The sequence below is a fragment of the Maylandia zebra genome, linkage group LG6 (genome assembly GCF_041146795.1).
Source record: "Maylandia zebra isolate NMK-2024a linkage group LG6, Mzebra_GT3a, whole genome shotgun sequence".
Lineage (NCBI taxonomy): Eukaryota > Metazoa > Chordata > Actinopteri > Cichliformes > Cichlidae > Maylandia > Maylandia zebra.
The window spans coordinates 1625556-1648950 of NC_135172.1; the positions used below are offsets into that span (position 1 = coordinate 1625556).

Below are 23395 nucleotides of genomic sequence, written 5' to 3' on the forward strand. Positions count from 1 at the left end.
TAAATTGGCAGATTTTGTTTTGAAATAGATGCTTCTGCAAATCTCATTCCAGATGTTGGCATTAGTAGTGATGGAGTGATAGTAGTGATAGGTCTGATTCCCATGTTTCTTTTTTTTTGTAATTGGATGTTGAAGTTGCCTGTGGAAAGATAACATTTATAGTATTAAGCTCAGTATTAAGTGAGTGGACAACTGATTTAAGTTGTAGGTATTGCAGATAAATGTCCGTATCCTGTACGTCTGCATCAAGTGAGAAAATAAGACCAGGATATTACTTTAAAAATGTGCTGCAGGTGTGTGAAGCCTTTTCTAACTCGTATGCACAAGTACAGTGGTTTCATGTTAATTGTAAAGTCAGAATTGTTCGAAATAGCACCATCTAAATAAACTTCTAAGGACACATTTGTTGAAACACTTCCACCAGGCTGTCAGACGGGCTGCTATTGTTAATGATTTCAAACAAAGACACCCCAGAGATCCCTGATAAATTTAAAGTATGCAATTAAATTGTTGCAGGATCACATCATGGCTTCTATTCTTTGGACATGTAATACCAACAATAAAAAACCCGGAGTGGATAAATTACATCTATTATAAACAGCCCCAAAAGATGAATTCTGTTCATCTGGATGTTTTCAGTGGGAGAAATGTTTTGTCACTCATCCAACTGCCTTCTTCAGTCTCAGCTGACTGCAGGTTTCCAACCTTGTAAACATCTGCATAATGACTGAAACCAGCAGCACTGACGGAACAATGGGCTGGGAGGTCAGTTTATGATCATTAATATGCAAATTCTCATGACCACTGAACAACGCTCACTGATCAACGGCCATGAGTCTCATTCACAGAGAGCTGAATGGCTGCAATCACAGCATGTAAGATGGTGACAGATGGACCCTTAGGCCATCTCTGAATGGAGGATGGGGCCTTTCTCTTTTCACGTAAATGGCCTCCCTTGACTCCGCCCTCAAACCAGCGTTCCTCCCTGTCCAGAAAAGGAAAAAGGATAAAGTTTAAAGTAAAAGTATAATGTTGCACTTGGGGAACTATGAGTATCACTAACATGGCTGACAAAAAGGTCCAACAGATTGTGTCTGCTGCTGATTCTTCTTTTGTGGGAGTTTATGGTATCAGCAGCTTTGTTCATGGTAGTTACGTGTAGAAAAACACTGGCTGTAACTTTGACCTATGCATGCTTACATGCATGACAGACACGAGAAGGAAAGCAGGCTGTGTGGCGAGCGTTGCAGGTGGAACCATGGCTCCAGCACAGAAATAGAAAGATCTTCCTTAACAGCATTAAGCTGCCGCTCAGATTTACTGAAGGTGCTGAAACACGACTCCAGATCGTTCTGACGCCCCGCTTATGTGCCAATTACAAATGATGATGGCAGCTCCACCAAACACAGTGAAATTCTACACCAGTTTTCATCCAGCCAGTCCAGGGTCACAGTGAGCCTACAGGCTGCGAGAGGCCGGGTACACCCGGGACAGACTGACGGTCCAGGGTCACACGGCTAACACAGAGACAGACAAACCACTTTTCATTAGTGTCTTTATTAATTAAATATATTACCAACTTCTGTTTAAATGATTTACATTGCCGTGCAGTATTGTACAGCAGTGATGTTTCTGAGGTGATTTAAATGAAACTGTTGAACATCTGTCAGCCCCATGACGAACAGATGTCTGTGTGTTTCTACTTTGCAGCGAGTTTTTGTTGAATGTCTTTGTATCGCAGGAGCTCCTCATCAGAAACTGATGACTTGAAGTTTTCTAAAGCAGTGGAGAAATCCTCAGTAGAGAGGAGGACAGGAGAGTCTTCAGAGTCTAGACCTGACAGGGAGAGAGGAAGGGATGCAGAGGGTAAAAGGTTTGAAGGGAGAAGAGCAGACAAGTCGCGCCGATCTCACCGCCTGTTCAAAAGTTTAAAGATGTGGAACAGGGATCTTTTTGCATCATTTTTGTCAGACCAGCAGAATCAGCTGTTAACGGGCACAACTTTCAGCTGGCAGACTGCAGCTGCACTCAGACTTTTCTATACATATAGTCCATCAGTGTTTACTACAAATAACAACAAGCACAGAAAGAGGAACAGGAAGTGTATCTTTTGTGATCACATTTTTGTTGTTTTTACACAAATCAAATTGTTAAATGTTGTCATTGTGTTACTTAAATTTGTAAGTCTTAGTTCAAGCAGCATGATCAAAGACATTCTTTTGTTTCTGTTGACCTCCCCAGCCTGTGGGTGGGGGAGGCTGTAGTGTTTCATTACAGGGACACATCCTATGTGAGGGTTCTGTTTCTTATTTAGTGAGGATGTTTTACTTCCTGCCTTTATGACCTCACCTGTGTTCGTGTTTTGTGAGACTGTTAGAGGGGTTAAGCCATACACGGGGGGGAGATTAGCCTTTGGTGAGCAGGAAGTCACACAAACGCACCCCCAAAACACGCACCCCCAAAACACGCACCCCCCCAAAACACACACACACCCAAAACACACACACACCCAAAACACACACACACCCAAAACACACACACACACACAATTTTAACCTTTTGTGACCATAGGGGGATTTTACAATGGGTGCTGCTTGTGTGCACTGTAACTGTTTTCAATAAAAGGCGGCAAGAGGAGGTCGGGGTTGAAGTCGTCTGTGGTTGGATTCAGAGACACCGACCGGGGCTTCCCAAAGAGCTCATCGCACAGTTAGGTGGTGTTTCGATGAGGTGTAGTGTACGGAGCAGTCCCTGCTTCACAGTCAGGGAGAGTAAAGCCTACGTGATTCACCTCAGATTTCGTGGAACAAACAACTAGACACAAAACTGAAGTCAATTCTTGAGTTGGATTTATGTCTTAATGATAGGTGGGTAAACACTAGGATTTAACAGGCAGCAGCAATCTACTATTGCTATTGTTGTTTGACCACGCTTGCAAAGACTCTGTTAATAATCTATACAGTGTATGATCCATCAGAGCACATATAACAAGTTTAAAGCCTGAGAGGCCCAGCAGTACTAGCTGACCACAAATCAGTTTGAGTTTTTGCACAGCTATTCTACCACCGTTGTCAGCCCAACAATTTGAACTGTAGATTACAATGGAAAATCTCACAACCCCATTACACTTATCAGCAGCAGAAGAATGAACAGTTGACTGGAAAACCCTGTTAGAAGGACAAGACCTGCAAAAACAATAGAAATGTCAACATATTACAGAGAGCAGACGGGGAGAGCCCTGTGTATAACTCTTCTGGAGCAAAGAGAAAAACCAGCTTCAGACAAATCTGCTAATGCAACTGTGCTAAAAGGGACTTCCTTCCCTCGAGATCCGGTTAAAAAGTGACAGAGAAGGTCTGAGTAAACAAATCAACAGTAATAACGATAAAATCTGCATTATTTATTACTTTCCCAAAAATGAAAGTTAAGTTCATGGGTAAAGGCAACAACAGGTTAGAAGATATAATTAAAATAAAAATGAAATCAGAAAGAAAAGACCGTTATCACAGTGACAGACCAAACCAATAGTTCCACAATCTTGGGAATAAACTTCCCCAAGAAAGTAATTGGGTCACTTCCCTCGACTGACTCCATGAGATTTGGGATCCTGACATTGTGTTGTCTTCATCAGCCCTCCAAATATATCACCAACCATTTGTTCAACCCTCTTGGTTCTCACTCGGGATAAACCTTTTTGATGATCTATTCAACGCCCAAGGCCTTCGTTCATTTCAGGACTTAAGGACACGTTTTTCTTCTTACTTCGTGTATCTGCAGCTCAGATCAGCTTTAAAAGCATATGGTGTCCCCTGGGACTCTCCTCTTCCCTCTCATCCCATGCTGGAATGGATCTTGCCTAACTCTGGCAGACCTTCTGTTTCCAAATTCTACAACAAATTAGCTGAACAGGGTATAAAGCCCCTGCCCATTGAATCTATTTGGGTCAGGGAACTGGGAGGACTACAGGTTAATGTAGACTGGGATACAGTGTGGTCTAATCTGAGTTTGACTTCTAAGAACCTGGCGCATCAATTGAAAACCATACACAGAACATACATTACACCCTGTAGGAGGTTCCAGATGAAACTACATGCTACGTATCACTGTCACATCTGCAATGATTCGTCACCAGGCTCGTTCTTGCACGTTTTGGGACGGTCCTGTTGTATCCAATTTTTGGGTCTTTGTGAACTCTGTGTTATCTGAGGTGCTGGAAGTTTTTTTATATTCCCAATCCTGGTCTTTGTCTCCTTATGATACCTCTGAAATCTCCTTAAAACAAATAAAATGCAAAATGTTGTTCGCTGGATTCACATCCTCTTCCTCCTGGAACAGGCAATAACTGGTTTTGACTTTGTGTTTGTTCTTTGCTGTCCCTATGCCTTGTGACCAATGTTTGCTTTGCTACTGCAGTTTACAGTTGTGCTGTATATGTCTGTACCCCCCCTCCCCGTTTTAAATCAATAAAATGTTGATCACAAAAAAAAATGTTAATAATTTAAATATAATACTCTAGATCAGATTTCTAATCCCTACACCTAACCAAGGAAGCTAAGAGTAAAATATTTGTGACAAAAGGCCGAAACACCCTGTGAAGTTGAGGCACACAGCTGACAATGTGTCCCCCTGAAAAAGCTTCGGGCTGCCTTTCCTCATAGTAGTCATCGCTTAAGCAATGCATCATCAGGGATTGTAACATCTAGTCCTTTCAATGAATCAGAATGAATCAGGTTTCCTCACCGTCACTGATGAGAGAGATCTTCCTCTTGATGGCTGCCATCGTGGCATCTGAACAAAGAGCGTATAGGTCAGCACCGGTCATGTGAGCAGGGCAGCAGTCCACCACCTCTTGGAGATTCACAGCAGGGTCTAACTGAAATCTGGAACCAAGAAAAAGCTTATTTTAAAAGATGAAGTTAAAGTATAGTACTTACCATTTAAATGGACTGATGCTACGTAAACACAAATTTCTCATGCTCATAATTTCATAATTTTACTTTAATCCGATGACAGGTTCTCTGTACTGAAGCTGTGAAGACCAAAGTATTTAATGAAACATATCAGAATGAAAAATGTCGGAGAAAAAAAGCTCGATGGCTGTTTTTTGTGCCTAGCTTTTTGCAGCTTGTGTAAAGGCCCGGCCTTCGCAGGAAGTGCTGTTCTTACTTTCTGAGGATGGCCTGAAAAACCTGCAGCTGGGAAACACGATCCTCATTGATTCCCATGTAGACCAGCTTATCAAACCTAAGAAGACAAAGTCCAGGAGAGGTTCAGACACACACTGAAATCAGAGAAATCTGTCTAATTGATTCCAAATGAAACATAATGTTATATCTATAACTGCTGTTCCCCGAAGGAGAGGAACGAGGTACAACATGGGGCTGTTCGATGTAACGATATATATCGGATGACGATATAAAAACGTCTGTCGTTTCATTTTACGCTATCGTTTGTTTCGTGGTGTCGCACGTGACACGCTAGTGACACGATCCTGTTTAGACTTTTCAAAATAAACTGAATCACGTGAAAGATGCAGAGAGTTTATGAATGAGAAGCAAAAAGAGCCGTCAGGTGCTAAAAAATAAACCTTAGACTCAAACGTTAGAACAGGCTTTTCCCCGCAGCACGCCGTGTAATAAATACTCAAAGAAAACGGCGCCGTTACAACTTATGACTAAAAATGTATCGTTTCATGCATCGGTTAAAACACTCGCCTCCAGCTACATGACACGCAGCTGGAAACACTTCACACAAGTCGAGCTGCCCGAGGTTCACAGGATTTACAGAAAATGTTACATGTTTGTGATTTATATCGTTATTGGGACGATAGACGTCTTAATATCAGGATATGAGATTTTGGTCATATCGCACAGCCCTAGTACAACACATAAGTATTTGATATTACGCTCCCACGTGCCCTGGCTGAAGAAACCTTTATTCACACCTTTAAAGCGGATGGCCCGCGATGACATGCGCACGGCCCCGCCTACATATATACCCCGTGTCATCACAGTCATCCATCAGTTCGATAGTCGCTCTTCACCGAGCCAAGCTGTGCGGCAGGGCAATGTTGTGTTGTACCTCGTTCCTCTCCTTCAGGGAACAGAAGTTGCCCTAGGATGATATCTAAAACTGCAGGACACCGGCCCTCAAGGCCTGATGTTGCCCACCCCTGGTTTAGACCAGAGGTGTGGACTCGAGTCACATGACTTGGACTCGAGTCAGACTCGAGTCATTAATTTTATGACTTTAGACTTGAAAAAATGTTCTAAGACTTGTGACTTGACTTGGACTTTTACACTAATGACCTGGGACTTGAATTGGACTTCAAATTCAAATTCAAATTCAAATTTTATTTGTCACGTACACAGTCATACACAGTATGATATGTAGTGAAATGCTTGGACAACTGCTCGTGACCTAAAGAAAACAAAAAAGGAAAAGGCTATGAATAAGATAGGAAATAAATATGAAAAATTAAAAAGGGTAAATTTAACTAGGAAGGAATAAAATATAAATTAAGGTTAAAAATGAAATAACTGTACAACACAAATTAGAATGAAGGGTAAATTTAACTGGGAAGAATAAGATAAAGATAAATATATAAATTAAAGTTGAAAATAAAATAACTGTACAACAAAATACACAATATAGAACTATATAAGAATGTATGAAGAAATCTAAATATAAATAAATATATACACAATAACAGCAGCTGTACAAGTATTAACCGGAAATGAAGAATATAGTGACCAGTGTTGTGCAAAACCAAAGTCCAGAAAGTCCAGTGTGTGTGTAAGACTGTATGTGTGGGTCAGTACTGTGTGGTGGTGTGATTGAGAGACCGTATCGCCTGCGGGAAGAAGCTCCTCCTCAGTCTCTTGAACTTGAACCGGTTTACTTGAAAAGACTTGATATTTCACCCCAAATATAAAATTTAACATGCATATTATATAGAGATTGAAAATGTGACGTCATTCACGGGTAGAACCGCAAAGGATTCTGGGAACTCGTGGCAAGCGGTACTAGCGCACGCAGGCTTTCAATTGAAATCAGTTACACAGCGATAAAAAGAAACACAAAAATGTCAAGAAGCTGTTGTATTATTAACTGCAATAGCCGGTCGCATGACAGCCACGGGAAGCCGACGGGTAAAGAGATCGGTTGTTATCGGATTACGTCGTTGAAGAGAAATTGTTCGAGCCATGTTTCCGAAGTAACAAAGACGCGACGGATGGTCTGGATTGCAGCCATTCAATTCAATTCAAAGACCAAATATAACGTCCCAGAACTCTCCAGCTCACAGGTTAGTCTGCTCCAAGCATTTACACGAAGGTCAGTCTGCTGTTGTAGTTAATGCGTCATTTTCATAACATAAGTGGTGATATAGGTTACAAGTAAGTCTGGCGCTGAACAGAAATTGTCGCTCCTTTGTTTATTGTGCATAAATAGTGAATTGTCCTGACACAATATTCTGTTTCGCTTCTGTTATTATGGTACATTGACAAAAACATATACTTTTATTCACAGGATAAAACAGGTTTTTTGTATCACTAATTGTCCAGTACGATTACAGCATACAGTATTATTGTCACTGCTACATTTCTGTGATGCTACCAGAAATTATTTCCACTACTAATTAATTACCGTTGAGCTCAAAGGTTATATTAATAAACGGTTAACGAATGTGTATTTATGAAGACGATTTGTGAGACTGATAAACTTATGATACGTACGATGGTCTTTCGTTCTACACGGTTTCAAGGTCCTGTACCCATCCGGCGGTAAACTGTACCTGGGCTTGTTGCAGTGACGTTGAGCATGTGTTGAGAAAAACACAGATTTAAAAATTACATGGTCTAATATTTACATTTAGCATAACTGCAACATTATTTTTTCGTTTTTTTTTTTAAAGACTCGAAAGGACTTGAAATTCAAAGTTTCAGACTTGTGACTTTACTTGGACTTTTACACCAGTGACTTGAGACTCGACTCTGACTTGCCTGACATTACTTGAGACTTGACTTGAGACTTGAGGATAAAGACTTGAGACTTACTTGAGACTTGCAAAACAATGACTTGGTCCCACCTCTGGTTTAGACAGAGCCCCCCTTAGCGAAGCAGACAAACACTGGTCACATTAACGCATGTTTTGAGTGGACCAAATGTAGGTACATAGCACACGCACCGGACAAAAAGAAAGCATCCTTCTCTGCTCCTCAGACGCAAGAGGAGGGGAGCAAAAGCTCAGCCACTCAATGTCCATAGAGCTAGAAGCTGCAGGAATGACCGTGGGAAAATGGGCAGCATTCGGGCACAATCAGGAGAGAACTGTGTGCAGGAGGGATGCACAGGCAGACGATGAAGGTCACCCACTCGCTTTGCCAAAGCGAGAAGCATATTATATAATATTTCATATCCAAGACCTAATGGGTTCAAAAAAGGGGGCGCTCCAGCACCAAAGACAAGTCCCCTGCAGGGACACTGTACTTAAACTTTATTGTCATGACACATGTACAAATACAGGGTATCGAAATAAATTCTGCATCTAATCAGAAGTGCAAGAGCAGTAGGTGCAATAAGAGCAGATTAACCTAACCACAGGTCTCAGCCGGCAAACCCCTTTTAAAGAACGTATGGCGAGGGCATGTGCACCTGGTGTCACCCTGTCAAAGTCAATATGACAAGCAGATATAGCTACTAAATAAACCTTAACTGTAGAAAATGAAAGGGCCTCATCCAGCAGCTCCTGCAGGGATGTCAACACATCCACAACAGAGCACTGGAATTGGAGAGTGTGGCAGTCTCGCTCCAAGGCCTGCTATTTGTGAGGGTACCAGCCTCTAGTGGACGCTGCGGTAGCAATCAAGATTGACCAGGTAAGCATGAAGGCACCACAGATCCGGGTGTGGGTGAATCACAGGTGAGAGGAGGTCCCTGTGGAGAGGAAGCTGCCAAGGACTCACTGCCAGCAGACCAATTATCTCTGCATACCATGACCTTGTGGGCCACCAAGGGGCCACTAGAATCAGAGAAAGACACTGGTGAGGCTCTCTCTAGAACTGGAGATACCGAGAGGAATGCATACAGGAGCACGTCTGGCCATTGGTGCGCTTGCACGTCCATGCCCAAGGGTGCAATGTGGTCAATTATGGAGAAGAACAGGGGGCAGTGAGTGTTTACCCTGGAGGCAAAATGATTGGTGCAATTTGCGCCTTGCCAAACAGATCCCAAATCTGGGCCACTATCAAAAGGGTGGAACCTCCATTCCCTCACCAGAGGACCCCCTGTGGAGAGAAGGTCTGGCCCCAGGTTCAAATGGCCCATAACATAAGCGGCTCTCAGAGACATAAAACGAACACTGCACCATAACAGTAGAGAGTAAGACAGATTCAACAGGGGAAGGGAGCGTCTTCCTCCCTCCCTGTTTATGTAAGAGACCTCTGTTGATTTGTTTGCACTGACTAGGACATGCTGGCCCCTCAGAACTGGACAGAAATGAGCTCCCATTTATGCATATCATCACCGGCCATCTGCCGGTCGCAGCAGATGGCCCCGCCCCTCCCTGAGCCTGGTTCTGCTGGAGGTTTCTTCCTGTTAAAAGGGAGTTTTTCCTTCCCACTGTCACCAAAGTGCTGGTCATAGGGGGTCATATGATTGTTGGGTTTTTCTCTGTATGTATTATTGTAGGGTCTACCTTACAATATAAAGGGCCTTGAGGAGACTGTTGTTGTGATTTGGCGCTGTGTAAATAAAATTGAATTGAATTAAAATGCTTGAGAGCCAAGAACACTGCTAGCAGCTCTTAGTGGTTGATGCACAGATCACACTGGGCTGTGGTCCAGATCCCTCTCACTGGTGTGCCCTCACACAGTGCTCCCCACCCCCTTAGGGAAGCATCTGTGGACACCACCTTGTGAAACAACACCCTGATGCAGCACCCCAGCTCCCTACAGGACCAAGAGCTAGCATGCAAGATGCAGCACTGAAACGCTCTCATCTTTAACAATTCAAGTGGCACTACAGTGATCATAGAGTAAATCAGCAATGAAATGCAGCTGACAAACGTGCACAGCTGGAAAGCAAGCATATTTCCAAACCGAGGAAAGAAATGTGCTGACTCTGAACTAGCAAGCTCTTTGAAAGTTCACAGAGAAACCCAGTGCCTGAATATTTGACAGAACCAGAGGCAGCTGTGTCGCCACCTACTCTCTGGAGCAAGCTACAAGAGCCCAGTCATCTACATAAGCTAAGATGCAAATGCCTCCCTCTCTGAGGAATGCCAATGCTGCCTCGGCACATTTTGTGAAAGTGCGAGGAGCGAGAGACAACCGGAATGGCAGCGCCAGGTATTCATAGCCTACGCCCTCGAATCCAACCTCAGAAACTGCCTGTGGTTCGGGTGTATAGCCACATGAAAATAAGCATCTATTAGATCAGTTGGTTTGAAACAATCTTCCAGGCCGACTGCATTCAAAAGCTGATTGTTAGCATCTTCAACTTGTACCTTTGTAAATATTTGTTCAAGACTCGCAGGGTGAGGTCCCAGCGGGCTGTCATCAGGAACCAGCAATCTGAGCTCCTGGTACATCCGGAACATAGTGACGGAGCTCATGACTCGGATGAAGCCGGGGCCCCAGACTCAGATTGGAGAGGGTCATGGAGTGCGACAACCGTATGTCCCAGCACTTTCCCCACAAACACCACCTGTCTTTCCAGCCTCGAGCGCCGGAGCTAGTGACAAAATAACAGGCTTCGGCTCCATCAATGCTCTCATAGCGTGGACAATCTCAAGGCAGACGGGGCACGCATCGTGCTGGTCCCTGTCGTGCAAAGAGAAACCGCACCCCTGAGGACAGGGGCAAACAGAAGATTTCTGCCTTGCTTGCTTTGATTTGGTGTCCATTCCAAAACGCTAAGGAAAACTCGAACTTATCGCTCCACGGGCATCCTATGCACCAACTGTGCATTGGAGGCCAACACCAACAGGGGCAGTTAAGCTAACTTCAAGGCGGCAGACAACAGAGCTAAATAGAAGGGGGAGGATGCTTATGTGTTGTGCCGAGTGAAACCACTGAAAGGGAACCAGAATTGCTTTATTGAAGAAGTCTTGAATCTAGGAATTGCAAACAAAAACTCATCAACTAAGCAGCAAGGTAATTCTGTGGTTCATTAAGAACTGATTTGTTTTTGGAGCCAGCACAACACCCTGTGAAGTGATGTAAACATAACTGTGTGTGAGTGAGTGAGAGCGCTGACCTGCCAGGTCTGAGCAGTGACTGGTCCAGCAGGTCTGGACGATTTGTGGCTCCGATTACAAAAACCCCACCAGATGAGTGCAGCGCATCAAGCTCAGCCAACAGCTGAGACACAACTCTGTACAAGAAGGCAAGTAAAATTTATCGATGGTACAAGAGCTGAGCACAGTAAATTATGTCTCTCAGTAGGGCTGCCACAAACGATTGTTTTGATAGTCACCGATTATTTTTGCGATTAGTCAACTAATCAGATCATCATCATCCATTGGACGTAAAACTACAGCTTATTGCACCAGCAGCATCTGCTCTTATATAACTATCATTAGCTTACAGCTTTAAGTGTTTATGGTCAGTGCTAACTAAAAATAAAGACAAGATGATAGTTTATTAAATTTTGATGAAGTTTGCAGATTGTTTCGGTGAAGTTTAATAAACTCCTTGCTATCTAAAATATAACAGGACACCGGAGTAAACTCTGAGCATCTCACACTTCTGATGATCAGCTGTCTGCTTGACGTTTATTCAGCTGTGTAAAAACTATAACTTTAATCTCAGACAAACCGATTTACTCAGGAACAAATAAAATACTAAAAAAAGCCAAACAATAACATTTTTAAGTTATCTAAGTGACTTATATATCATGTTTAACCTGAGTAGCGAAAGACGGCGGTGGGTTTGAAAACAGCCGGTGTCACTAGAGCCGGTGCTCTCACGGCTCTAGTGAGCCTAGCCCCCGGCTAGCTATCGAGCTAGTGGGTAACAGACGTCTCTGAAAACGTCGGAGCGCTTTTGAAAATATGTGGTGTCCTGATAAACTGAGCAGATATTTGAGGTTTACACAGCTACATTCTCGCCTGAAAATATGTTAAATGTTTATTTTGTGACCCAGAAAGAATAATAAGAGTAATATTAAAACTAACTAGCTACCGCCATTGTTGGAAACTGAGCAGGGCTGCGCTATGAATTCTGGGACACAGTTTCTTCTTCTTTGGTGTTTAACGGCAGCTGGCATCCTTGTACATGCAGTGCTGCCATCTTCTGTTTCAGTCCGTTATTACACTCTTAAATCCTGCTACTTATTCCTGCTTTTGGGATCTTACAAAGCTTCAAACGACGCGTCGACTATAGCCGACGTAATCGTGACTAGTCGACCAATCGTGGCAGCCCTATCTCTCAGTCAAGGTGCCATAGTGCTTCCCAATAATGAAAAAGATTCATTTCTTTTGAACAAAAAAAAAAGAAAGAAAAAGAAAAATCAGAAACAACAAATATTATAAATAATCAAACAAAATAAAAATGAAGGCGTGCACACACCTGTCCATCACCCCTCCAGAGTCTCCACTGCGCCCTCTGCTGGGAGCCAGAGAGTCTAGCTCGTCAAAGAAGATGACGCAGGGAGCTGCTGAGCGTGCTCTGTGGAAAACTGATGGCAATCCACATCACGTACAAAAATATAACATTTACTTAAAAATGTGTTCCAATTTAACTCTGGGTGATACGTTTCTGGGAACAAGAATATTATTCACTGTAAATGCAGCAAAACAAAAAAGAACAAACAGGAAGAGACGACAGTTTGTTTGTTTTTTAAAGTGAGCCATTTTAAAAAATAAACTTCAATTTTTTCGGTAATGGCTTAAAGAAGGAGCGGCACTGTCCAGGCACTCTGCCATGTTAAAATGAAACAATGTTCCAAGACAAACAATAATGTGGCTTTATAGTAACTCGGTGAGTTTTCAGTCTCAGACGTTAGCTTGAAACTAACAACATTACCAAAACAAATATGGTTGAATGTAAAGACTAAGAAACACCTTCTCTGATGTTTTCTTCACTCTGACCCACGTACATGTTGATGAGCTCTGGACCTTTGACACTAAAAGACAGAAGTAACAGTGTCAGTGAACAAATGCTGATTCTTTCCAGCGTGACGCCTTTCTGCCTGTTTCGTTCCTATGAAGTGGAACGAAATCTACCTGAGGAAAGTCATGGAGCACTCAGTAGCCACAGCTTTGGCCAACAGAGTCTTTCCTGTCCCTGGTGGTCCACACAGCAGGATTCCAGTCCGGTTCAGATCCAGAGACAAGAGCTGAGGACACTGCAAAGGAAGCTGAACCGTGTCTAGGATCTCCTTCTTCACATGCTGGAGACCGCCGACATCCTCCCAGCGCACATTAGGTATCTACTCACAACACGGACACAAAGGACAACAACGTGGTGAAACAAGAAACAGCTGCTTCTTTCCAATTTATTAAGCTGCACCTGTGACACACACACACAGTATCTATACAACAGGAGTGACTTAAACACAACTCTCCACTCTCACTGTAAACAAACAACCCGATGACACACAGAAGTCTTTACTGTTATATTCACTTTTTTGTAAATAATGAATATTATGTTTACACAAACAAAGATCACTGCCTGTTGTGTCAGTTCATTTTTCCAAACATGGACTTGAATTTCTAAAAACGGAGTAAAGGTTATTCCGCCGCTTTGGTCGGCTCCACCACAGTCTGCCACAGACAACCATTCATGCACAACAACTTGTGTGTGTGTGGCCTTATTAGGGGCACTAACAACAACGACAGCAAAAATGGAAATATAACGGTCTTTTAGTCTTTGGTCACCTTCGGGGCCCCGATGGCCTTGGACAGGATGTCCTGCAGGATCTCCAGAGCAGAGGTGAAGTCCTGGTTCAGGATGGTCACTCCGCTGGAGCACAGATCCTCCTGCTGCCGAGCACCACTGCACAAACAACAATAAAGACGGAACTACAGGCTGTTCAGTGAGACGATCAAGTATTCACACAACAACAGTGGGCGGTAACCTACAGCATAGAACAGCCGTATTTAAGACACAGACAACAGGATACGTAAGAGGCAAAAATTTACAAAGCAGCACTGTACCAACTGTTGTCTCCACAGTTCTTTAAGCACGAGGTATGCAGGGGTGAGGGAGATATGGTGCTGTGGAGAAGAAGCTCTCTGAGGGTTCTACACCAGGGGTGGGGAACTCCAGGCCTCGAGAGCCGGTGTCCTCAGCATGTCCTCAAGTTCTCCAGAGGCCTGGCAATGAACTAATCATGTGATTCAGGTGTGTTGACCCAGGGTGAGATCTAAAACCTGCGGCCCTCGACGCCTGGGGTCCCCCACCCCGGTCTACACCTTTTTCCAGGAGGCAGAAGGATGTTCAGTCGAGACCTGAGAGGGGAGCATTCAAGCTTTCCATACTGAATTAGAGCTTCAGACACAAAAACCAAGAAGCTGAGAGCACCGAGCTTCAGCGTTTAAAAACCCCACCACCTCGCTGTTTCCAGGACCACAACCTTCAAAACCAACATGTTTCAGAGACTCTGTTATAGACTACAGGTGATGAAGTATGACACATTTGATCTGGACTAGAAGGTAATCTTGTCCTGTAAGACATAGTTATTCTCACCAGCTGTGGATCAACCTCCTGTAGGCAGCTCTACCAGCCTCAACCAGCAAAGCACTGAGGTCCCCCAACACGAAACCCTGTGGAGCAGAGGAAGAACATGTGGACTGAAACAGGAACCACACTCGGGAAGGGCAACCAGCATCCAAATCCAGCCAGCTGTGGCAACTCCTGAACACGGGAGCAGCTAGAAGAAGCTTTTTGGCTTCATGGTTAGAAACAACCTGAAGCCTCCCCCAGAGTAGCTTTACAGATTTGGACCAACACAGCTGCCTAACATGTTGTCACCTGAACGCCTGAGCTTTAACAGTTCATTCTGCCCCAGTGGTGGTGTGAGTAGAGTCGATGTCATTACTCACTGTGGTGAGTCTGGAGAGGTTCTCCAAGTTGACGTCCTTCCCTAAGTGCAGGTCTCTGCTCAGGCTGGACAGCATGGCACGCCGCTGCTCTTCAGTTGGACTCTCTATTGCTACCTGATGGACAAACGCTGCCATGATGCCTGCAGGCAAATCTCGAACTTTGCAGACAGTTGCCACCATCACCACACTGAAAGATAACCAGAGACATTTGATTATATTCTGAGCCGTGGCTCACACAGGAGACTTCCAGTTTGACTAAAAACACTTCAAGTCTCTGCTGCTCGGAAGCAGAGCCGAGTGAAAGTGCAGCTGTTGGTGTGGCGCCGAGTCATACTCTGTGCTCCTGTAGTGGTGCGTGGTTTACAGGTAGGGGAGGTAATAAAAGGAAAGCTCATTTCATCAACATGATCACCTACTCGATGAGCTAGACCAGTGTATTGAATGAGGGTTAGAGGCAGTCACTGACCTGGTGGGGGCGCAGCTGAGCAGCTGGCAGAGCTTTGCCTGGACCCTGCAGTCGCTCTCGGCAGCCCCTCGTGATCTGAGGACGAGCTGCAGGTTCCTGAGCAGCAGAACGCAGGGCTGCAGGGCCTCGGCCCTCTGAAACACTGACGCCAGCTTTACCTCAGAGGCTGCAGGACTGTCAGCGCACAGGCTCACACAGTCTACCTGCAAACGAGGAACAACAGCAGCCAAACAATACGTTGCCTTTTATTTAAAGACAAAATATTCTCCTGCAGAGAGGAATCATGAAGAATGTGCTGGTGTCTAATTATCTTATCACTCTAAACCTTGAGCACAGCTGTTGTACCTTCAGCAGGTGGAGGTTTAGTCTGCCACTTGCTGCCCTCACTGCTGCCATCTTTCCACTTCCTGCAGCACCGTGAAGGAGGACCGTGCAACCAGACAGAGAGCTGCTGCGAGCAGACATGCAGCCAACATCAGCAGTGTGCCATCATGCATCCCTCTGTTACTGAACTAGGTTTGTTTATGTGAACTTCAAGCTCAGGTCCTATTGAGTTGTATTTTTCACTGCCTGATGTTGTAAATCGGAGCAGACAGGTCGGTTACCTGTGCTGCAGGTGAGGCAGGATGGTGTCGATGAGGAGCTCCACAGTCTTGTTAAGGCCTGGAGGAGACAGAGCTGCTCCCTCCACGAGAGAACATGGGACGGGGCTGTTTATAGATGTTCCCTGAGGAGATGGGGGAAGCTGTCAGAGCAACAACGCTGACTAACAACAGCTTAGATTTAGAAAAGACTGCACTGTGAGCAGGATCCCTGCAAACAAACAGTCTCATTTACTCGCTGTGATAAATCAACAGTGCCTGCAACCCTGTTACCCCCGAGATAAGGCAGTGCAGGCACAGAGGACGTGAAAGACACACACACGAACGAGGGGCAAAAATAATAACAAAATGAGAAGGAAAGAAAAACTACAAAGACAGGAAACATGCCAACAAAACACTGAAGATGGAAATGAGATCAAATAAAGAAAAAGTGCATCTATTGTGAGTCAGGGCTCCCCTGAGCTAGCGCCCTCAGACACAGCTAAGCTGCTGTCTGACACTTTGGGAAAAGCCTTCATTGGACAGACAGGAAGGCAGGGACACAGGGAGGGAAGCGGGTCGGACTCCAACCCAGTGAGCTAAAAATGGGTTTATTCAACGGTTTAAGTAAAGCATTGAGATCAGCTGGCTGACATGGTCACTAAACCATATCAGAAGAAAGCTTTTACAGGATGTGTTACACTGAGGTATTCACCAGCTTCACAGCATTCAGCTGCATCTGAGCAGACAGTCCAACCCTGTGCACTTCAAAATGAATGGTACACAGACGGATTCTTATAGAGCGCTTTTCTACTCTCCCGGAGTCCTCAAATACAACACGCCGCATTCACACAATCACACCCATTCACTCTAAACTGAGTGCTTTCTAACTACATCCACACACATCCACACTCCAATCATCGGGGAGCAACTTGGGGTTAGTATCTTGCCCGAGGATACTTTGTGGAGCCAGGGATTGAACCACCAACTTTCCGATCAGTAGGCGACCTGCCCTACACCTCCTGAGCTACAGCCACCCATGAATGCTACTTGAACCAGTAGTCACACAATCATTCATGAACACCAGTAACCCAGTTTCACTGGCAGCGTATCCAAAATAAGTGTTGAACACATCACCAACTAAACGGATGTGTAGAAGTGCTGCTGCATGAAATTTTCAACAAATGTCGACAACTACTAATTAAATCCACACATGCAAAGAAATCAAACCATAGATGTCCATAAATGCCACAGGGACACAGTACTGAACACATGAAGAAAGGGAGCTGCAAACAGGCGCCAGCTGAACCCGATCAGTAATCAGAAAGCAACACTCAGTGCACATATCAGCGGGTTCAGTCCCAACTGATAGCCTATAAAAAGGTGTGTCATTACCAAAGTGTCACACAAGAAACGATCGTACTTCACAGCCTTATTGTTGCAAACATACTGATGGCATCGCTTACAGAAGAATTTCTAAACTGCTGGAGACCAGAACATCAGCTCCCCGTGAACTGGCCTCGACCAGCTGCTGCCCTCAGGATTTCAGACAGAGTGAAAAGAATTACTGAGAGTTGTCCGAGGGGCCGACATGTGCAGAGCTACAGAAAGGCTTAGGACCAGCAGGTGCATCAGTGCACTCAACCACCCTGACCTGCATGTGCGCTTACCACACAGGACTCCATAGCTGCAGACAAAGCGTGTTTTAAGTTTGCTGAAGAACATTTAGACGAGCCTGTGAAACACTGGTCTGGTCAGATGAGGCCAAAATCAAAGTCTCTGGATCCAACAACATACCGCATGTTTGGAGCGCACAGAGGAAATGAAATAAAGAAGAATGACTGAGGTTAGCGGTCACTGTTCACCATATAGAGCGAGGTACGCTGTCTGCTGGCCAAGTAAGCTCCTCCTCCTTCTTCTCTTCCTGCAGATGAGCATACCTTCTGCACCCTGAAGAACAGCACCGGACACCTGAAGACGTTCAGAGGACACATTTTTCACTGAACAGTCAGACAGTGATGCAGTGCATTAGCTACGGCAGTAAACAGTTTCTAACTGCAGCGTCTCTGGAGCCCTCCAAAGAACACACAGCATCCTCCACTGCACCAAAGAATAAAACAGTTAAATGTGGATTTTTAAACATTAGTTTTCTCTCTTCTGAGCTTTGTTGATTTACTCTTACAGCAATCTGATGATTATGATGGCCTAAACGAATCCACACATTAACAGTCTGGGTCTTTGGTTGCTTAATAAGCTGTAGTAGGAGATTGCAGCCACTCCTGCTCCTCAGCCTGTGTGTCGACGAGAATTCAGAATTCAATTGAATTTATCTGATTTCTCAGGATTTTTCAGCCTATTGTTTAGAGCTCAGCTCAGACAAAATGATTATTGTGGATGATTCCAACATTAATTTAGAAACTTACAGCCTGAGAGTGGTTTTTGAGTGTAGAGTACGCTTGGGGAGTGTGATTGTGTGTACAGCGTCTCTTTATGTCTGTCTCCACGTTGGTTGAGTGTGGAGTGAGTGCATATGAGAGCATGAGGGGGGGAATGGATGTTTGTGTCTGTGTGTGCCTGTATGTCTGTGTCTATATGTCAGGTTGGGTATCAGGCGCCACCTCTCTGGGGACACCTCAGGCCCTCCAAGGTTTGGAGGCCTATCTCCACCCACCACCACTTCCCCTGCCGGTGGCGGACTCCCTCAGGTGTCGGTGCGTTGGTGGTTCTTTGTGTCTGGGGGTGGGCGTCCAGGTACACACCGGCTCACTCCTTGGCGGCCGCTTATCGGGGCCTGGAACCTGGGGCTCGCTCGGACCACTTCGGAGGTGGGGTGCCCCCGGCCTCTCGGCCTGGGGCTCGGTCACTCAGGCACAGCTGGCTGCCGGCGGAGCTCACGGGCGCGTCACTGCAACTCCCCCTGGCTTCTGCTCCGCGGCTGCTGAGTGAGCCCTCATCTGGGACTCTCCTCAGCTCTTGCTGGGACAGTGGCGCGGCTGCCCCTCTGTTGGTCTTCCTTGGTCTCTTGTGTTCTGGGGGCCTCTGGATGTCTGGAGTTTTGATCTCCTCCATACCTGCTTCATGCCCTGGAGGACGGGGCTGTGGCCCCCCCCCACACTCCCTAGCAGATCGTTACATGGAGAAACCTTTGGAATACAAGCACGCTGATCCACACAGGTGTACACACGGGTGTTCACTGCTCGTAGACTTAAATTACACCCTTCTTGGCTACTACTTCGAAGCACATCTGTCCTGCGTGCTGCACAACAACATTGAATATTTAGTATTTACTGCTGTTTACACTTAGCTAGATTAATGCGATGGTGTTGTGTTTAGTATGTTGCTCTGTTTTTTTTGCTTGTCTTCTATTCCTCTCTCAACAGGTGATCCAGGAGATTTTTATTTTTTTTCTCCCCCCCTTTCTCACTGTCCCTCTCCCCTTCTGTTTTTCCTTTCCTTCCTCTTTCTTTCTCCCTTTCCTATCTCTCACTCATGTCTGTCCCGTCTGTAACATCTGAAAATAAAATATAATAAATAATAAAAACAAAGATCGACCAAATGGACCAATACGGCAATGCCACGATGATCCATTTGGCAAAGTAAATCCATTGGGTATCCTTGTTGGTCTTCAGACAACAATTCTGATGGCTAAAGAACCAAATGGGACAGGCAAAAGGAAAAAAAAAAAAAAAAAAAAAAAAAAAGAGAGTGGGTTTTGATCTATTAGGCTCAATTTGCTTCTCTATAAATGTAAATGAACCCAACCACCAATGTTCTGACATTTAACAGTATTCTCTGAGAAACCTCGTCTGATATTTCATTTATTAAAATGTTTGAATTATTTTTTCAAAAGTTTTTATCTTGAACAAAACAAGTGCTCCTAAGAAACACTGATCTGATTTAGGTAATGAGCATAAAGACTTGTCTTATTAACCAGTAATAAGCGGCACCTGTGGATCCCTTCAGGGGGGGTCTCGAGCAGGTCTGGATGGTTTCCAGCTGGAACGGTCAGAACGTCTCCTGGTGACACCAGCCTGAAACGAGCCCAGACAAACTGCTGGAGTAAAACAGTGCTGCTTTCTTTCTACATGTTAAGGACACTGTTTGGATGCATCAGTCAACCTGGGCGTGCAGAAATGTTGAGCCAGCAGGTTGTCATAGCAGCCCAGGTTGTTGTAGGATGGAGAGGTGACCAGCTGGATGTGGAGCTCGCTGGCATACGGTGGAGAAGCCGAGCGGCAGAACGTGTCAGAGCGACAACCACTGGGTTGTGGAGGAGGGGGGTCCCACCTCTGAGACCAGACGAGAGACAGAAACAAAAAAACCAAACACTGAAGGTTTGCTGATGGGATGAAACCTTTTTTTTTTGCTTCACAGCGAGAAGGTCCTGGGTTCAAATTCAGGATATTTATGGTGTGAAGTGCACAACACTGGATAACTTTAAGAAGAAGGATCAAAATCGTTTAACTGATCAAATATGAGTCTTCAACAAATATACAATGCCTGCTGGCGACAGTTTTTTCCTGTTGCACTGACACTTTATTTGAATGAATTTGGAATCCTGGAATAGAAGAAACTCTTCCAGATTAATGGATCATCAATCAGACCTGTACAAAAAGAGCAACTGGTGAACATTGGCACTAATGCAGTCCGTCAGACAGCTGATTCCTCTGTGAGCACCCGCTGAGCGTTAAAAATGTAAAGTCATTTAAAAACCTGATATTCGAATGTATGTGAAGAAACAGACTTGCTCACAGCTGTGCAGTAGTTTATTTATCCGACTCTGCTGGATCCAGCTGGTGGCTGTGCTTATAGTTTTCCAAACACGTTTCCAAGTCGAACATACTGTTTGTGGCCCATGTCTGGTAAGGGTGAGCAAAAGGTTAATGACAGGAAGCAAACCCTGATTGGTTCATACTCTTACCTACTTTTTTCTAAAGTGCGGACCAATTCGAGAACAACGGGCCCGTGGGCACAGACGTGTGACGACGGGGCAACCAAGAATAAAACTGATTTACTGGGAGTTACCGTGCACTTACTCTGAAAGTCAGCCTGGCTCTCTCAGTCTTGGATTAGTGTATGGGCTTACTGTTTAGGTGTTGTGTTCCTGACATGATTTAACTACCTCCTCACAGCAATGCACTCCTTGGCTGCAGCTGGTTACATTTCTTCTGCTCTGAAGACTCGCTGTGAGCTGGTGAGCTTCTCTACATTCAACTAGTTTGCTCATCGAGGCTACAGAGCAGAGCAAGGACGACTGCCACCAGGTGCAGTCCACCCACAGCACAAAACGCCCACTGTGCAGATGGCTAGCTAATCTGTTATCTGGTTACAGTTGCTCGTTTACTGAAATGTTTGCAGAGTGTGTTGAAGCACCTTCATCCTGAGCATAAAGCTGTTTACAGGGATCACTTCTCCTCCAGTCATGTTGAACCACAGAGGAGGTGATATGAGGCCCAGGTCGTCATGGCTCTGTAGTTCTGGACTTGGTGGCAGATCCATCACCACCACAGAGACCAGCCTCTCTCTGCAGATGCCCCCCGTGACATCGCCCTCTCCTGTGGGTCCTCTGGATTCGCCGAGCTTCGACAGCCGTACCCACTCCTGGTTGAAAAGCCCCAGTCTGAGAAGCAGCTGTTTGGTCACAAACACACAGCTGTGCAGGTCCACGGCTACCCCATATTGTTCTTTGAGCTCGAGCCATCGCTGGGTGTCCATTACCCGAACTTCCACTCTGCATAGCAGTGGACACGGGACACCTGGGAACCCAGAATCCAGCACGCTCCTGTTATCAAGCAGACATGGGCCAGCACAAAGGCCGTCAGCGTAATGAGCAAAGTCTGACACACAGAGTCTGAGTGGCCTGCAGGGTGGGGGGGTGACTGAATCCCAGCAATCTGTCAGAACCAGAGAGGTATCAGCTGTGATCCTGCCCTGTTTTACAGGACTGCACTCCAGCACCAGCAGCTCCAACAGCTGATGCTGCACCATGAACAGAAAACAGAAGCAAATCAGTCTGTATTCTCATACCTCCATCATATATTTATTTCAGAGCTGTAACAAGAAGCTGCTCAGTGGAAAATGATTCACTGCGATTATTAGAATCAGTGAATCGCTGAATTTAGAGCTTTGAACAAAACAAATAACATGCGTCTTTGTCTTCAGCTGCCACATAAACATCAGACTATCAAAGATCCAGATGAGCGCATTGTGTTTAAAATATTAAAGGGCGGGCGAGAGGGCCTCAAAATGATTTCACCAGAATTCTAACATTTACAAGTGTAAGTAAATAAAGGGCCTTTTCCATCCTCTTCTTACTAACATGACGTGTGAATCTAAAGCAACAAGCATCACAACACGAGTCAAACATAAAGCACGTTAGGCTAACATGCACTGTGGAAGTAACATAAACACGGGCACGTTTGTTGCTAGCTAAAACAAACATTATCAGTTGAAAACAGAAATGATGTTTACAGCTTTTCTTCACGGTGGGATTCTAAATCGATCTGACTCTGAACATCACCTGTCCTGGGTCTTCTCCCAGGATTGTATGTCGGGGGAGCAGCAGCGGGTCTCCTTGCCGAGCCAGCAGCCAATGTCCCGGGCGGCAGAGTTCCAGCAACCTGTCGGTGAACTGCTCCGATCCAGCCAGGCGGAGGCTCTGCCTGCTGCGGGCTCCAACTACGACTCTGTCCAGGCTGACGGGCTCCACAGCTCGGACGGTTCCGGTACCTCTGAACTGCTGGAGCCCGTGGTGCCGCAGGAAGAGCCGGCTGGCAAAGAGCCGAACCCGTGGCGCTGACTCCGTGTTGGCTGTAGGACAGGTCACTCCGTCGGCCGTCTCTTCTTCGGTAGTTTGCTGAACACGCAGTAAAATGCCCGTCCTGCCGGAGCTCTGAGGCCCCTGAGGAGTGAAGAGGACGGTCGGCGGATCCGTGTCATTTAGGAAGACACGGTCCAAGTGTGGTTTTAACATCAAAACATCCAGAGGACTGAGGTGAGACGGGAAAGTCTCCAAATAACTCAGCTCAACCTGAACCGCCATAACTAATCTTCTTCGGTCCCTCTGCTTCTTCTTCGTTCCTTCTTAATACTGCGACCCAGCGGACGAGTAGAGGAACTACAAGAGAACCTGAGGACGAGCTCGATGCTCGGGTTTTCGTTTCTTTTCATTACATCTAACGATGTACTGCCCAGTGTTGGGCAAGTTACTTTGAAAAAGTAATTAATTATAGTTACTAGTTACTTCTTCAAAAAAGTAACTGAGTTAGTAACTGAATTTACAGTTATGTTTTCATTTTG

At 45.2% G+C, this 23395-nt stretch overlaps 1 protein-coding gene across 5 annotated transcripts; it reads right to left on the reverse strand.

Moving 5' to 3' along the window:
• Window positions 1-1541: 1541 nt before the first annotated feature.
• On the reverse strand, window positions 1542-23178 carry pex6 (peroxisomal biogenesis factor 6). Of its 5 annotated transcripts, none has more exons than XM_023154072.3 (18): window positions 22617-23174; window positions 21470-22075; window positions 20216-20385; window positions 20044-20127; window positions 17962-18067; window positions 16121-16242; window positions 15861-15963; window positions 15516-15718; window positions 15050-15236; window positions 14694-14770; window positions 13883-14000; window positions 13229-13434; window positions 13067-13128; window positions 12573-12681; window positions 11260-11376; window positions 5167-5244; window positions 4741-4880; window positions 1542-1836 (listed from the first exon to the last, which is right to left on the reverse strand). In XM_023154072.3, exons 1-18 carry the CDS (start codon window positions 23136-23138, stop codon window positions 1700-1702), a joined length of 3147 nt encoding a protein of 1048 aa, XP_023009840.3. In that variant the 5' UTR covers window positions 23139-23174; the 3' UTR covers window positions 1542-1699. The 5 variants fall into 5 exon arrangements, 4 of the variants coding, with proteins under 4 accessions (XP_023009840.3, XP_004572429.3, XP_012780494.3 ...); XM_004572372.4 differs by having other exon boundaries at window positions 15861-15966; XM_012925040.4 differs by lacking the exon at window positions 21470-22075 and having other exon boundaries at window positions 15861-15966.
• Window positions 23179-23395: the final 217 nt, after the last annotated feature.